The sequence below is a fragment of the Rosa chinensis genome, chromosome 2 (genome assembly GCF_002994745.2).
Source record: "Rosa chinensis cultivar Old Blush chromosome 2, RchiOBHm-V2, whole genome shotgun sequence".
Taxonomy (NCBI): domain Eukaryota; kingdom Viridiplantae; phylum Streptophyta; class Magnoliopsida; order Rosales; family Rosaceae; genus Rosa; species Rosa chinensis.
In genome coordinates this window covers 59,689,674-59,707,343 of record NC_037089.1, presented here as the reverse complement: position 1 = coordinate 59,707,343, position 17,670 = coordinate 59,689,674, and the positions used below count along the sequence as shown (strand labels likewise).

Below are 17,670 nucleotides of genomic sequence, written 5' to 3'. Positions count from 1 at the left end.
TCAAGCAAGGAGAGGAAGAAGAAGAAGGAGCCGTGAAGATCATATCCTCCATCATCCACCTTGAAGGCTTGCTTCCAAGATTCAAGATCCAACCATCTAGCTCTCCATCTCCATCTCCACTCACGGTGTAATTCGTTCCTTTTCCTTGTAACCTTTTTGGTTTCCTTGTTTGATTTCGTATGAACTTGTTTCTAGTTAACAATAACGTTTAGGGCAAAGTTTAAGCCCAATTTCTATGTTTAAATAAAGTTTTCGAATTCTATAATTGTGATTCTAAGTTGCTTATGTGAGTTTGTTCGATTAAATTTGCTTTACAGAAAACTTTTATATGTTTATCTTATTTGGGTCGACACTTATAGGATTTGCATGTAATTGGTGCTAGGTTTAAGAACATGAAATCGACTTTTCGTTTTGTGTAACTTGAATCAAAAGTAGTAAAGGTTCTGGACAAGTCGAATTTAATTGAAGAGGATTGCAATTAGGTGGACTTTTCCATAACTAAGTTGTACACTTGAGTTGATAGCCTTTCTCTATGTCTAATGCGTTGAACATGTCATGATTGACTAGCTTTCTAGGGCTTGATTGCATGTTTGATAGGATTAATCTAGGTGCTTTCGCTTAGGTTAATTAGCATTGAAAAGTAAAATATGGGAAATCATTTGCTTTCGAATGTTTCACATGATCAACTCCTCTCTCAGACTTGGAAGAACAATTATAGGGTTTGAATCGAATTTGATTACATGGAATTGATTTTGATATTTGTTCCTTGCGTTCCACCCTTGTATATATGTTTTTACGTTTTCTTTATTTTATTTATTTTAATTTTAATTTTAAGAATCCTAAACTCCCCCTTATTTTTGTTCACTTGTATATATTTAATCTTTATTTTATTTTTGTAAATAATACTTTTCTTTATTTGTTTCACAATGACAGGTGTACCCTCAATCCCCGGAATAGAACGATCCCTATTAGCTTATACTACTAACGATATTTCAGGGTTAAATTGCGCGCTTGCTAAAAGCGCATCACTATACTACTCAAAATCTGCAGCATCCTTGTGCACTATTTTGTCAGATTTGAAGTCCGCTATGGTAAGATTAACGTTGGCATCATCACCCTCATCTTCTTCTTCGGCAAAGTAAGCCTTTTGTTTTCTTGCTTCTCTATATGCCTTATAATGTGCAGCCAATTTATTGCTTGCATTGCATTGCTTGAACCAATGCTCACTTCATCCACATCAATGACACATTGCCTCCCTTTAATTGTGGTGCATTATTTGCACTTTGTTGGCGTCCCCTAGAAGAATTGGCGCCATTTCCACCGCCTTGGGTGGCTCCTCTACATCCTGGAGCCCCACAGCCTCCTCTCCCATATTACTATGTGTTGCCACGTGTCCGTCCTTCATTATGATGATTACCTTCCTTTGTAGGGCGGTTGTATGGACCAAAATGTCCGTTTTGTCCCTTAATTTTAGGTTCCGCTCCTTACACCCTCTTTTGGGTGCATTATTATAATTCTCCTCTTGAACGCTCTTAGTTCCGACAGACCTTGAATTATAATTCTTCACGAGGATGTTGTCATGTTTTCAGCTACAGACATGACATTAATTAGGTGATGAAACCTTGTGATCCGTCCAGCATTGTACTTACCTCTGTATTGCTTGGATACCAAAATTGTTGAGATGGGGAAGGTGGAGAGAGTTTTCTCAATTAGCTCTTGCTCTGTGACGGGTTGTCCATAGAAATGCAACATGGTTTTGAGGTGTAGAGCTTCTGAATTGTATTCAGAGATAGACTTGAAGTCAGCGAATCGTAGATTGCTCCATTGAACCGTCAAGTCGGGGAGGAGGGAATCCTTGACATTACCAAAACGCTCTTCTAGTGCAACCCATGGTTCTCTAGCATCCTTGATCGCCATGTATTCCAATCGAAGTGATTTATCCATGTGGCGTCTCACCAAGATAAGGGCAGTGGCATTATTTGTAGCCATACGCTCAAATATGAGCTCGGGGTTTGGTGCCTGAATTATGGGTAGGATCCCTTTCGAAATGAGATGATTCTCAACATCTGTGACCCAACTGTGGTATTCCAAGTCAGTTGAATCAAGCATAGGAAAGTCGAGCTTCGGTTTCGACATCTTGTTGATTCAGAGCTTGAAACCTTGAGTTCTTGATTTCTTGAAGTTGGGAGATGACGTAGATCGAGTTGGTGTGGATAGAGGGCCTTGGGGAGCACATGGGTGTGTGGTAGATGAGGAGGACGAGAGGTTGCAAGAGGGCTAGGCCGAGATGTGCGGCAGAGCTGCAGGAGTGTGGCATGGAAGAGGCTGAGGGCGGTGCGGAGGAGGTGCCGCGATATTGAACTTCGGCGGTGGTGGGGCAGCTAGCATGGGCTAGGTGCAAGGAATTTTTCTTGTGGTTTTTAGCTTGTGATTTCAGACTTAGGGCTCGTGCTGATAACATGTTTAAGAATAAGAGATTTGAGAGAGATTGATGAGAGAATTGTGTATTCTATTATTGAGAATAGGAGCCCTATATATAGGGATTACAAAGTACATATTCTAATTATACAAGGAAAACTATTCCAAATAGGACTAGGAATTCTAGAACCTTCTCTCATAATCCTAATTTGATAAGGCACAAAAGTCAATTTCCTTCAACAAAACTTTAATTTTTGAAAAGCATCATGTACAATATGGAAGTACAATATCAAATTACTTTACACTTGACAAGAAATTAATATTCATCACATGCTTATACATGTACATTGAAAAATTTGAAGAGGTTTGGTGATTTTAATCAAGATGTCATAAGCTTTTGAAGGCCAAAGCTTTTTAAGACCCTCCTTAACTCTCCGAAAGAGTTTTCTTTTGGGGGCATGGGATATGTGAAACCCAATTGCATCTATGTACAAACCACTTCTTCCCTTCATGCCAACAATTTGGCCTCCATCTTCAACTGTGAAAGTAAAAGGTGTGCCTACTTCAACTCCAAATGGTCCAAATGTTCTTCTATTGCTCTCAAATTTGAGTGACCGTATCACCACCGGATCACCAACTATCCAGGGTGCCCCAAAACAATGTCCACTAACACTCACTAGGAACTCATCTGGATACTCTAGCTTGATCTGTAATGCAGTAAAAACAAGTTTAGATTGTTTGAATGTCTCATTTCTAAGAGGGATGCCGTCCCCAAGGCTCTGTTTCTTATTCAATTTTGTAAGAGAACATAAAACAATATAACTTGTAAGTTCTAACAAAAACTCTGGTTATCTATTTTTCTTGGTTTAATCCATAGACCAAATGTCTCTTTATATAATTTTTTATTTTTTTATTTTTTTTATTTTTTTTCTTACGGTGGAGGGATTTGAATTTAAGACAGTATGCGTCCATTTCATAAACAAAGCGTTATATGCACATAAGAAATAGTTTTGTTGAAGCTAACCTGAGCATTGGCGCCGCCTTCGTCACCTCCATGCTTATGAGCAGTGACAAGCTCACCATCTTTATCATACGCCACACGAATTGAGTCGATGCATAAACCAGAAGTGACAGCGATTTCTCTTACGCCATGGTACATACCATCATCCCAAAGACCTCCACCGGTTCCTCCATATGGATTCTCCGGCACGAAGCCGTTGAGCCTTATCTTCCCATGCGATTCATGATCCTTATTGCTACCTTCCTCCCCCTGCTGCATACAAGTTATGCAAGAGATGCTAAGAGTGGGGGTGATAAACATGCTTGCTTCCTGTAATTAGACTCTGAAGGAAAGCAAAGAGAAGTGTATTGATCGTTGCTTAATAAAAGTCGTATTCATACATCAACAAAAAGCAAAAGAAGCAAGATGGTTATATGGTCATATAATTGAGTTCTGGAATCTCAGAGGAATATATACTAAAAAATATAAGTGACTACGACGTAACTAATAGTAAGTCAAATATAATGGTCCAATGACTCCAATCTTCAATTACGTGTTCGTAAGAAGTGACTTGATCATCTGCACGCGCGTTTGGAAACGCAGAGAAGTGGACAAAGTCTTGAAAAATATCTTGACTAAAAAAAAGAAGGTACAAAAATTTTGAACAAGTCAGTGGTCAAGAATTGATAGAACAGTACGTTGATAATGGAGCTCAAGAAATTGAGTCAGAATTATGATGAATTGTAGGAAAGCTTGTCAACCAATGGAGTCATGGCCATAACTTCCTCTTCTTCCTCCGGGTTGAAACAAACATTACTCTAGCTGCTCTCTTCTAGCTTCGTTTTTCACTTGAAAAATGGGTGAGTTTGTTGTGTTTTCTGTATTAATCCTTCAACAACTTTCTCTGCTCAGCATTTGTGGATTTCAGTTGTTCTTCCTACAGATTTTCATCATGCATAGATCGCGTTACTCATCCTCAGATATTCTTGACTAACAGCCAAGCTTCCAATTTCTAGTTTCTTCTTCACCAAGTTGTCATCATTGTGCAGACATGGTGCTGAGGAGGGGTATTAAAACTTGCTTTTCTTTGCTGCAGCTTGAAGCTTGTATCCAATCTTCAAGCTGAGGAGGGTTGTTAAGGCACCATTAGCCTTTCAATCCTTGTTACTGCTCCTTCTTCAGTAAATTCCTTTGTTACTTAGTGTAATTACTTGTTTGTTAGTCTGGTAATGCTCTACAAGTCTCTGCCACGTGTTGATCATCAGAAGCTCATGTATTTAGTATATGTATATATGTGTATGTCATATCCATATTATGATGGGTCTTTTCCCGTATACCCAAAAAGCCTCTGTATTTTTCCTAACTGCCCAACACTTTAGTATTACATTGTGGCTGATAGAAAAAGACTAATAGGGATGGTTTTTTCAGAAAAATGCTTTTTGTATCCTATGTTGATCCGTGGTTTTAGTAATATTGTTTGACTAAAAAAAACTTTGCCTTAGACGACAAAAACAAAAACAAGACTAGCCTTCAACATGCCCAAGTTTTTCGCCTAACGACTACTTTAACAGACGGAATCACTGCTGCTTATCCTAATTTTTGGATCTAAGACTGATTTTTTCCAGGTGCAAAAAATACTATTAGAACTTTGGGTTTCTATAGGATGCATGCATTTAGATAGTGAAACATGAAGACAACTATAATTATGGATGCATTTAGACAGTGACAACTATAATTATGGAAATGTAATAACTACTATATTGGTTGAAGAAGTGGGTGAGCAACCATCTGAAATTATTTATTCAAATATACATACATGCTAAACATTCAGAGCCTCATTTCTGTTTAGCTATCCATAAGAATGAGAACATGTACTTTTTTTTTTTTTTTAATCCCCACCCCTCCCCACCCATGATGGGGCGAGAACAGGTACTTACTTGTAAAGAACACACTACTTCACACTTTAGACAGGAAGGGAAGCACATTGCTATACTAGTTGAGAGAAGACTCTTCTGCTCAAATATGTTTTTCGACTCTAAAACTGATCTCTCAATTTTCGAATCTAGAATTGATATGGAAATTTTCGAATGCCTTCTAAGAGAAGCTAAAGCTCCTTATATAGGGAGCGGAACTCAAATTACAATTGAAAACATCAAATATACAGGACAACTCCGTGACTTCCAGCTTTTCTGAGTGCTCCTGATGATGGAGGTCGGTTGGGAAAAGCAGAAAAGTAGTTGGTGAAACGTCTTTTTCTTGACTTTTTTTTTGCAAAAGCAAAAGTAGCTTTAGAAAAGTCTAAAGGTCTACAGTTGCAAGTTTGGTGCTGATTCTTCACCTGTAGCTTCACATGTTTTCGTCTGTTTCAGAATTGTGGCGAAGGACAAAGGAGTTGTTGTCTGCTTGGGCCATACTAGCATTTCTTGCATTGTCTTCGACATCTGTATCAACATACATTTTATAGTGGTTGTCTGTTTCAAGTCTCTCTACCCACTGTAAGCATGCCAGTGTCGAATCTATCTTTTTTTTTGTAAGAGATAGGAACAGGTCACTGCTGACTACGTCAGGATGATCGTAAGCAGTGATAATAGTTTTCTCTCCTGCTGCCAGGAAGGTATTGTTGATATCTTCAGAGATGATCTTCTTGATGTATTCTAGGGTCATGGCCTTCATCCAGGGGATACTTGAGTTTGGCTAGCCATTATACCCAACACAGGCACGTTGAAGATATTTCCTTTGAATAATTCTCACATAATGATATGGAGAAATATACTCAACCTCACCGTTTGCCTTCTGGATCCATTCTGGAGGAGTGGATCTGAACTTCAGATGAAGCGTACAGTCATTTTTTTCTAATGTTTTTGAATGTGTTGACAATGATAGGTGGCAAACCTTTAAGATCATCATTTGTTTTAGTCCACAGATTATGGACAAAACCATTTTCAACAAGCCAAAGCTTGTGTTCTTAAGGATGTTCACTTTGAACATTAACTAAGTATCTTCCAACATAGGGTCCTGCAATGATAAAGAGAGTTGGAGGAACTCGGTCTTCAGAATTATGACTTCCTATCAGACTATGGAATTCATGCCAGTCTGATTCATTGAGTGCTATGATTGGGACCCTAGCACTTTCAGGGCTTTCAAGGAAGTGAATTTTTTCTTTTCTTATAGCACTCTGCTGTGTATGAATTTCTTCAAACTGTGGTCGGGCATTCTCATAAAGTTCTTCAGCTAGTGCAAAGAGTGCCGGGAACAGTAGACCACTGCTTCTTTCCTGAAAAGCAAATAGGAGATTATCCAGAATTGCTTTCTGGTGGTAAGCTAGTCTCCTGCCAGTTCTGAACACAGGAGCATCAAAAGTTCTTAATTCATAATTAAAAACATTTATAACTCCAGTTGGAGTTGGTCTATTTTTTGGCAAAGCAGCAGCCGTCAACGGTCTTGATGAGCCTTTACCGTCTGCCGTTTGAGACAGGCTAGCCAATCCTTTACCCTGGGATTGATCAGTTGAGGCTAGTCCTTTTGGACTTAGCAGAAACCTTCTGAGGATTTTTTATTTGGTTTCTTTGGGATCCTCTTCAGTCTCATGTTCTTTCCCAGTTCTTCTGCTTCTGGGATTGCAACCTTCGTCATCATCTCTTTGGCTGAACATTGCCATTTCTCTGGTCAATGCGTCTGGAAGATAATTATTGTTTCCTGCAATTAATTCAACATTATAATCATATTGGTTAAGAAATAATTGCCAGTTTGCTAATCTTCCTCTATCTGCAGCTTTATCAAGTTTAAAATTTTTGAAATTCTTTACTCTAGCACAATCGGTACGGACAGTAAAGGGTTTTCCAAGAAAAGCTGGAGAATTTAAAATTGTTTTCTTGACAGCCAAAATTTCTTTTTCCCCTGTGGGATAATTTAGTTCTGCAGGGCTGAACTTGCCGCTACAAAATTTACAGATCTTTTCAATGTTAGTTCCAAGCGTTCTCACCAGAACTACTCCGGACCAATAATTATCACTCGTATCTGTTTGGAGGATAATTTCATCATTCTCTTCTGGTTGTTGAAGAGGAGGGAGGTTTTTGCAGAGATTTTTTATCTGCTTTATAATTTTTTCATCATCTTCTGTGAAGTTTCATTTTCTTTTGGAACTTGTCTTTGGAGATAACATTGCTGTTAACCCTGAGATTTTGGGAATGAAATCTCTCCCATAATTTATGACACCAAGGAATCTCTCTAGACTCTTAGCATCAGGAATCCTATATGGGAATTTCCAGATCTTCTCAAGAATATGAGGTTGGAGTTTTATTACTTCATTCTTGATGTTTATTCCTAGGAAATCAACTTCATCGAGGATAAAGAAGATTTTTTTTTCCCCTAGGATAATTCCATGCTGAACTATCAGCTTTACAACCTCATGGAGGTGTTTCATATGTTCTTCTCTGTTTTTGGAGAAGACTAAAATGTCATCTATGTAGACGACGCATAACTCCGCAACGTGCTTGAAGATGTTGTCCATTTTTCTTTGGAAGATTGAAGGAGCTTACTTTAGACCAAAAGGCATTAGTAGCTGATAGGAGCATTTTATGCGACGTGTATATGGTAAATCCCTATATTAATCTTTGTTAGTTTATTCTATTTTCTCTTTATTTATTTACTTTTGTGTTTATTAGGTTTTTCGGAGCAAATATACAAAAAGAAGATAATATTGAGGAAAGATGCGCAAATAAGGAAAAGCTTGAAGTCCTGGACTAAGCAGAAGTCCTTGATGGATCGAGAAGCCCAATTCATGGAGATATCACAGAAAATTATGGAGATATTCGCAGAGATATTGATGATGACATGATGAATTCTCATTGGACAAAGTGATGTGGAGAAATCCTAATTCAATAAGAGAATTAAGGAGTTGATTTTCTCTACACTTTAAGGATTCTCAAACCAAAAAGGAAGGAAGGAGGAATCAAGAGCACTATAAAAAGGCTAGAAAAGCTAACAAAAAGACTCTTACGCGCGAGAATCAAGCAAGAAACCCGAGCAGAAGAAAGCAGATCAGCCATCCACCGACCAGTCGGCAGATCCCGCCGACCAGTCGTTCTGACGATTTTTCCAACTTGATTTTTAGGGTTTTTCTGTTTTACTTTGCTTATGAATTCTTTTGTGCTTCCAATTAAAACCATGTGCAACTAAATTCTAAGTAGTTAGGGCATGTTGAAGCCCCAATCATGATTGTATGCCATGCTATGACATTTAATTAGTTTTTGTTTACAATGGATGAGAACTTAATCACTATTTTTACATTGATGATTTCTTTATGTGCTTTCTTTGGTGGCCAAATTAGATTGCATGTTTAGGATTCTATTCCTATGAATGATCATTGCCTGTTCCTTTTAAGAAGGTTCCATTGAAAGTTCTAGAGTAGTAAATCGTCTATAAGGCGAGTGATTAGGTTCCTAGATTAATTGAGACGCGTCGTACTCATGATGTCTTGTGATGTCTCGTTTTTCTTAATCTTAATGATTTCTATGTGTTAAATCTAGAGTTGCGTCAACCTAGGTTGCATTTTAGGAAATAGGTTAGGTGTAGAGCGTCTCTCACCTAGCATACAAGTAAGGAAAAATAATAGGTTGATTCAGGCGTTGGGTTAACTTGAGCATCTTCATCCTTAGGTAAATAAGACTAGATTAAACATGGTTTGCATACTTGATTGATTGGTGGTGGATACATTCCCTGGCTTCTGCTTCTCTATTGATTCTCAATCTTAAGCAATTTCATTATTTGTTATTTACTTTCAACTGTCTTTACAAACTTCACAATCAACTCCTAAACTCGGAAAGTCTTACAATTAGTTCCATAAGTCCTCTGCGGGAGACCCTACTTCCTTATTCTACAATTGACATTCAAATCGATAGTAGGAAAATTGTTGGCATAAAAATAACCGATCAATTTTTGGCGCCGTGTCGCCGGGGACTTTTTAGTTCTAATTGTTTTTCTTTCTTTTAATTTTTAGTTTTCTTATCTTTTTGTTTTTCTTTTCAGGTATATGCTTACTCGGAAAACTTCACAAGGCAAACTCATTCCTTTGGATTCTGAGATAGAACGCACCTGCAGGTCGAATAGGAAGCAAACAAAGGAAACGTGTTTGCCAATTGACGGCCCAACGACGGGTTCTACATCTTCGCAAGGAGAGGAGGACCGAGAGAAGTACACACCTTCACATTCACCTGCACATTCGGTGCACGAAGACAAAGAGGAACTGTTTGAGGAACCCCCCAAAGTTGAGATGGCTAGAGCAAGACCACTGAAGGATGCCTTCGTCCCAACAGCTTCTGAATCTCCTTCATGCATTGATTATACACCGGACGACAATCATGCCTATTCCATTCCTGTGCAGTTGATTAACTCGTTGCCCAAATATATGGGATCCCCATCTGAGGACCCTAATGTTCACATTAGGGAATTCTTGGACATATGCAAATTGCAGACCATTCAGCATCTGCCTCCTGAAGGCCTCAGGTTACTTCTTTTCCCATTTTCATTAAAAGATGATGCTAAGCGTTGGCTATACTCTCTACCTACAGGTATCATAACATCTTGGGATGAAATGGTCAAGAAGTTCCTCAAGCAGTACTTTCCGGCCCAATTGACAATGAAGCTGAGAAGAGAAATACAAAATTTATGTCAGAAGGATGGAGATACTCTATATGAGGCATGGGAGGAATTTAAAGAGCTGCAGAGGAAGTGCCCCCATCATAATTTTTCTTTGGATGACTTGGTTCAATATTTCTATGAAGGTTTGGACACGGTTAATAGGGGTAGCGTGGACTCGGCCTGTGGAGGGACATTCATGAATAAGACTGGCAAGCAAACATATGATCTCATTGAAGACTTGGCTGATAACAATCGGCAGTTCCACGCAAGGGATAAGCGAGCAAGAGGTCGTGGAGTTTATGAGCTTGACACTAAGAATGGGATGCAAAATCAGATGGTAGCCTTGGAGAGAAAACTCGATATGTTAGTGAATGTCATGAGCAATGGGTCTAAGGCATCACCTCAGGTATGCTCTATTTGTTCATATTCTGACCATACTACTGATAGGTGTCCTATGTCTACTTTGTCTGAGGAACAGGTAAACTTTGTGGGGCAACCAAGGCAAAAGTATGACCCCTACTCGAACACATACAATCCTAGATGGATGGATGACGCGCTTTTGGGAAGCGCATAATTTAACCCTGAAATATCGTTAGTAGTATAAGCAAATAGGGATCGTTCTATTCCGGGGATTGAGGGTACACCTGTCATTGTGAAACAAATAAAGAAAAGTATTATTTACAAAAATAAAATAAAGAATAAATATATACAAGTGAACAAAAATAAGGGGGGAGGGTTTTAAGAATTATAGAATTGAAAATTAAGATAAATAAAATAAAGAAAATGTAAAAACATATATACAAGGGTGGATCGCAAGGAACAAAGATCAAAACCACATCCATATGCAAGAAATCCAATTACAATTCCTATAGTTGATTTTAAATGTCATGAGAGAGGAGTTGATCATGTGAAACATTCGAAAGCAAATGAATTCCCATTTTTTACTTTTCAATGCTAATTAACCTAAGCGAAAGCACCTAGATTAATCCTATCAAACATGCAATCAAACCCTAGAAAGCTAGTCAATCATGTCATGTTTAACGCATTACACATAGTGAAAGGCTATCAACTCAAGTGTACAACTTAGTATGGAAAAGTCCACCTAATTGCAATTCTCTTTAATTAAATTCGGTCTTTGCACAAAACCTTTACTACTTTGATTCAAGTTTACACAAAACGAAAAGTCGATTTCATGTTCTTAAACCTAACACCAATTATATCAAAACCCTAAGTGTTTGCAACCACATAAGATTAAAATACAAAAGTTTTCTATCATGCAAATTTAATTAAACAAACCCACATAAGCAACATAAAAATCAACATATAGAAATCACAACTTTATCTCAAAACATATAAACGGGCTTTAAACTTTGCCCTTAACATTATTTGTTAACTAGAATTCATAGTTCTACAAATCCAAACAAAGAAAACCAAAAGAAATTACAAGGAAAAAGATAGAATTACACCGTGAGGGGAGATGGAGATGGAGAGCTTGAACGTTGGAATCTTGAATCTTGGAAGCAAGTCTTCAAGGTGGACGATGGAGGCTATGTCCTCACGGCTTCTTCTTCTTCTCTTTACTTGAAAATGCAAAACTAAGAACTAGAGAATGAAGAGAAAAATGGAAAGGAAATGGAGAGACAAAGAAGATGAGATGGATGAAGGAATTGGTGACTAAGGAAAATGGAGAGGAAATGGTGAGACAAGAAGATGAAATGGATGAAGGAATTCGTATTTTGAGAGTGAGAGGAGAAGTGTATTTATAGCCTAAAAAATGATGAATGGAGGGTGGAGATGAACATAAATGAAGGGCTAGATATGTTAGACAAATTTGTAAAAAATATCTTCCCACTTGTTTATCACTTGTTCAACTTGAATTGATTTTCCTCCTCAAGATTTTCCACTTGCTTGCAACTTTGATTTTCCTCCTCAAGTTTTTCCACTTGCTTACAACTTTGATTTTCCTCCTCAAGTTTGACAAAGGTTGTTAGCAGATTTGGAGGTGAATTTCTGCCCCTTTATTCCTTCAATTATTTCTCCACTAAGAACTCAATTTTAGCCTTCGACTTCTTCATATGAAATTATCCACCATGAGTGTAGATTACTGTGGTAAAATATCAGAATTTATTGCCATGTGGTTGGGCCGAAAATGCTGCTGGACCTCTTACAGGTCCAGTTTTCCGGTTTTGCTTCTGTAGAAAATTGGGCTGATTGTTTGAAGGCCTTCCACTCATATTTTTCTCTGGCACTCTTCATAAGAAATGATACTTTAGGTGTCTAGAATGGATCTGGAAGGTTTCAGCTCATTTGAAGTTCATTTGGTCAGGCGGCCGCTCCTTCTTCTTTGCTTGGATTGGTTTCTCCTAGCCGGAGTAGGAATATGTGTAAAATTGATCTTTTAGTACATTTCCATTTTTCTACTCCAATGTACCTTCATCTTTGCTCCCCTTGGTGTTCGCAAGCTCCTCTTTCCATTTATGAGTTCATTTCCATATTTTAGCTCGGAGGTCCTGAAAATAGAAACTAATAAGAAAAATAGAAACTTTCCTAAACTGAAAAATAGAAACTACCGAAAATGGAAACTTACTAAAAATGATAAATAGAAACTATAAAAATAGAAACTTTCTACAAATAGGAACTTTCCCAATCAAAGAATGAAAACTTTCCTAAACAGGGTTTTAATAAGGAAATAACGCAAGAAATGTAGGGAAAAGCAAGTAAAACGTCGCATTAAAATGCTCCTATCAAAGGATCACCCTAACTTCCGTTGGAACAACAATGATAACGTGGTTTGGCCTATTCAAGGTGTCTATAACACGCCACCTGGTTTCCAAGTCCCTAGACAACAAGCATATCAACAAGCTTTAAGCAAATCATTGGAGGATATGCTCAAGGACATGGCACTTCATACCTCTACATTCATGCAAGAGACCAAGGCTCAATTTAAGGAGCAAGGGCAATCAATCAAGAACTTAGAGAGACAAGTTGGGCAACTTGCAAGTAATATGCAAAATAGGCCTCCCGACACTCTTCCAAGCACAACTGTGCCTAATCCTAAGGGTGAGAGTGTTGCGGAGCTCCATGCCATGACTTTGAGAAGTGGAAAGCAATTGGAGGAACCAATAAGAGCCATAGAGAAGTCTTAAGAAGCTTTGGAGGAAGAAAAAGAATCCAAAAATGAAGCTGAAAATATCAAAAATCAAAATTTGGCAATCCACGGACCAGTCGGCGAAATCCGCAGACCGGTCGACGGGTTATGTGTTCCGAGGTCAGAAGCTCACCGACCAGTCGGCGAAACCCGCTGACTAGTCGTCACAGAAAATTCAGATTTTGACCATTCGAAGGAAATTAGTCAGCAAGTCGAAAATCAGGGCATTCCTAACCCGTCTTTGAATTCTTTTAAGGCTAACAATGATGCTTCTATCCCTATGTCTTCTTGTATCCCTTTTCCTCGCAGGTTCATGAACTCAAAGAAGGAGCAACATGAGAAAGACATCTTGGAAACCTTTCGGAAAGTCCAAGTGAACATCCCTTTTTTGGATGCCATCAAACAAGTGCCCAAATATGCTAAGTTTCTCAAGGAGTTGTGTACTAACAAGAGGAGGTATAAAGATAAGGAAACCGTGGCCCTTAGTGAGGAAGCCTCAACGGTACTTTTGAGAAAATTGCCTCCTAAGTTGAAGGATCCTGGAAGATTCACCATCCCTTGCACAATTGGGGAACGCAGGTTTGAAAAAGCTTTACTTGATTTAGGAGCTTCTATTAATCTAATGCCCTATACTGTGTATGAAACTCTTAAGTTAGGTGAGCTCAAGGATACTCAAGTCACCATTCAACTAGCGGATTGTTCTATAGCCTTTCCTAAGGGCATAGTTGAAGATGTCTTGGTGCAAGTGGGAGAGTTGATCTTTCCAGCGGATTTCTTTATCTTGGAGATGGAGCCTGAGCCTATGCCATATGACCTTCCTCCCATTCTTGGTCGCCCATTCATGAGAACTGCACGAACAAAGATTGATGTCTATGAGGGGACCTCAACAATGGAGTTTGATGGCGACATTATATGCTTCAAAAGCTTTGAGGCCATGAGGTATCCGAATGATGTTCATACTTGTTTTTCCATAGATGCCTTTGATTATCTTTTGCAGGATACTTTTAATGCAAGTGTGGGGGAGGATAAACTCAAGAGCACATTAGAATTAGGATTGGAGCAAAACGACTTTCAACTAGTCGAAGGTGATACTTCAACTGGACAAATGCAGGGGAAAGACACAAATCCAAGGGTCTCCAATGATGTAGTTTGGAACCATGAACACATGGAAACAGTCGCTGCACTTGAGGCACACCCTCAAGTACAAGGTAAGCCTTCTAACTTTATTTCCCTTCCAATTTCAGATGCAAAACTTGTACCTTCTGTGATTCAGGCACCCAAAGTAGAGCTTAAACCATTGCCGGATCATCTCAAGTATGCTTATTTGGGAGATAATGAGACATTGCCGGTTATTATTGCTTCTAACCTTTCGGCACATGAGGAGGTAAAGCTTGTCCGAGTTCTTAGAGAGCACATGAAAGCCATAGCTTGGAGCATTGCAGACATTAAGGGATTAGTCCATCCATGTGCATGTATCACATTCACCTTGAGGAGGATTCAAAACCTTCAAGGGAAGCTCAAAGACGATTGAATCCTCTAATGATGGAAGTCGTGAAGAAGGAAGTTCTTAAGCTCCTAGATGTGGGGATAATCTATCCAATCTCTGATAGCAAGTGGGTGAGCCCTGTTCAAGTGGTACCAAAGAGATCCGACATCACCGTAGTCAAGAATGAGGATAATGAGTTGGTACCTACAAGAGTGCAAACCGGGTGGAGAGTTTGCATTGATTACCGCAAGCTCAACACCGCTACACGCAAGGATCACTTCCCTCTCCCATTCATTGACCAAATGTTGGACCGACTCGCAGGACATGCCTACTATTGTTTCTTAGACGGCTACTCAGGATACAATCAAATCGCTATTGATCCCGTGGACCAAGAGAAGACTACATTTATGTGTCCCTTTGGTACGTTTGCCTACCGTAGGATGCCGTTTGGCTTGTGTAATGCACCAGTGACTTTTCAACGTTGCATGATGGCAATATTTTCTGACATGGTTGAGAAGATCATAGAAATTTTCATGGACGACTTCTTCTTATACGGTAATTCTTTTGATTCATACTTACATAATTTGTCTTTAGTGCTTAAAAGATGTGAGGATACGAATCTTGTTTTAAATTGGGAGAAGTGCCACTTCATGGTACAATAAGGGATAGTGTTAGGTCATATTGTTTCTGCTAAGGGTATTGAGGTAGATAAGGCAAAAATAGATCTTGTTCGTTCCTTACCACCTCCCACTTGTGTGAGAGAGGTACGTTCTTTTCTTGGTCATGCAGGGTTCTATAGGCGCTTTATCAAAGACCATTCAAAGATCACAAGACCCTTGTGCAAACTTCTTCAGAAAGATGTGCCCTTTGTCTTTGATGAAGAGTGCAAGGCTGCATTCGAGAAGCTCAAGAAGATGCTCATTGAAGCTCCTATCATCATGCCACCGGATTGGAATCTACCATTTGAGCTTATGTGTGATGCCTCTGACTACGCAATTGGGGCTGTTTTGGGCCAAAGAGTGGATAAGCTTCCTCATGCCATCTACTACGCATCTCGTATCTTGAATGACACTCAGCTAAACTATTCTACCACTGAAAAAGAACTTCTTGCTGTAGTTTTTGCTTTAGAAAAGTTTAGGTCTTATTTGGTTGGAACAAAAATTACTATTTTCACTGACCATGTGATAGGAGCATTTTAATGCGATATTTTAAATGTTAATTCCTCACATTTTGCTTAGTTATTCCTTAACGAATCGATTTTTAACTTAATTTCTATTTTTAGGTACATTGGAGTAGATGAAGAAGAAATGAGTGTTACGTCCATAATTACCTAGAAATGATGGAGAAGAATGAAAATGCACTAAAAAGTCAACCTTGAATATTTTCTTACTCCGGCTAGGAGAATCAGAGCCAAGCAAGGAAGAAGGAGCGGCCACCTGACCAAATGAACTCGAAATGAGCTGAAACTCTCCAGATCCATTCTAGACACCCAAATGATCATTTCTTATGAAGAGTGCCAGCAGAGAAAAATATAAGTGGAAGGCCTTCAAACAATCAGCCCAATTTTCTACAGAAGCAAAACCGGAAAACTGGACCTGTAAGAGGTCCAGCAGCATTTCCGGCCCAACCACATGGCAATAAATTTTGAAATTTTACCACAGTAATCTACACTCATGGTGGATAATTTCATATGAAGAAGTCGAAGGCTAAAATTAAGTTCTTAGTGGAGATAAAAATTGAAGGAATAAAGGGGCAGAAATTCACCTCCAAATCTGCTAACAACCTTTGTCAAACTTGAAGTGGAAAATCTTGAGGAGGAAAATCAAAGTTGCAAGGAAGTGGAAAATCTTGAGGAGGAAAATCAAAGTTGCAAGGAAGTGGAAAATCTTGAGGAGGAAAATCAAAGTTGCAAGCAAGTGGAAAATCTTGAGGAGGAAAATCAATTCAAGTTGAACAAGTGATAAACAAGTGGGAAGATTTTTTTTACAAATTTGTCTAACATATCTAGCCCTTCATTTATGTTCATCTCCACCCTCCATTCATCATTTTTTGGGCTATAAATACACTTCTCCTCTCACTCTCAAAATACCAATTCCTTCATCCATTCCATCTTCTTTGTCTCTCCATTTCCTTTCCATTTTCCCACCAATTCCTTCATCCATCTCATCTTCTTTGTCTCTCCATTTCCTTTCCATTTTCCAAAACCAATTCCTTCATCCATCTCATCTTCTTTGTCTCTCCATTTCCTTTCCATTTTCCTTCTCCATTATCTAGTTGCAAAGTTCTGCATTTTCAAGCAAGGAGAGGAAGAAGAAGAAAGAGCCGTGAAGATCATATCCTCCATCATCCACCTTGAAGGCTTGCTTCCAAGATTCAAGATCCAACCATCTAGATCTCCATCTCCATCTCCACTCACGGTGTAATTCGTTCCTTTTCCTTGTAACCTTTTTGGTTTCCTTGTTTGATTTCGTATGAACTTGTTTCTAGTTAACAATAATGTTTAGGGCAAAGTTTAAGCCCAATTTCTATGTTTAAATAAAGTTTTCGAATTCTATAATTGTGATTCTAAGTCGCTTATGTGAGTTTGTTCGATTAAATTTGCTTTACAGAAAACTTTTATATGTTTATCTTATTTGGGTAGACACTTATAGGATTTGCATGTAATTGGTGCTAGGTTTAAGAACATGAAATCGACTTTTCGTTTTGTGTAACTTGAATCAAAAGTAGTAAAGGTTCTGGACAAGAATAGAATTTAATTGAAGAGGATTGCAATTAGGTGGACTTTTCCATAACTAAGTTGTACACTTGAGTTGATAGCCTTTCTCTATGTCTAATGCGTTGAACATGTCATGATTGACTAGCTTTCTAGGGCTTGATTGCATGTTTGATAGGATTAATCTAGGTGCTTTCGCTTAGGTTAATTAGCATTGAAAAGTAAAATATGGGAAATCATTTGCTTTCGAATGTTTCACATGATCA

At 38.6% G+C, this 17,670-nt stretch overlaps 2 protein-coding genes and 1 non-coding gene across 3 annotated transcripts; 1 reads left to right on the top strand and 2 right to left on the bottom strand.

The window, feature by feature from the left end:
- Positions 1–2,653: 2,653 nt before the first annotated feature.
- Positions 2,654–3,847, bottom strand: LOC121051851 (jacalin-related lectin 19-like). The gene is made up of 2 exons (XM_040515330.1): positions 3,443–3,847; positions 2,654–3,125 (listed from the first exon to the last, which is right to left on the bottom strand). Exons 1-2 carry the CDS (start codon positions 3,737–3,739, stop codon positions 2,745–2,747), a joined length of 678 nt encoding a protein of 225 aa, XP_040371264.1. The 5' UTR covers positions 3,740–3,847; the 3' UTR covers positions 2,654–2,744.
- Positions 3,848–10,058: 6,211 nt separating this feature from the next.
- On the bottom strand, positions 10,059–10,165 carry LOC112191127. Its single transcript, XR_002932844.1, has one exon. It is a non-coding gene; the product is annotated as a small nucleolar RNA R71 (small nucleolar RNA).
- Positions 10,166–12,792: 2,627 nt separating this feature from the next.
- Positions 12,793–14,736, top strand: LOC112184654. The gene is made up of 2 exons (XM_024322904.1): positions 12,793–13,196; positions 13,515–14,736. The coding sequence occupies exons 1-2, from the start codon at positions 12,793–12,795 to the stop codon at positions 14,734–14,736; spliced, it is 1,626 nt and encodes a 541-aa protein (XP_024178672.1).
- Positions 14,737–17,670: the final 2,934 nt, after the last annotated feature.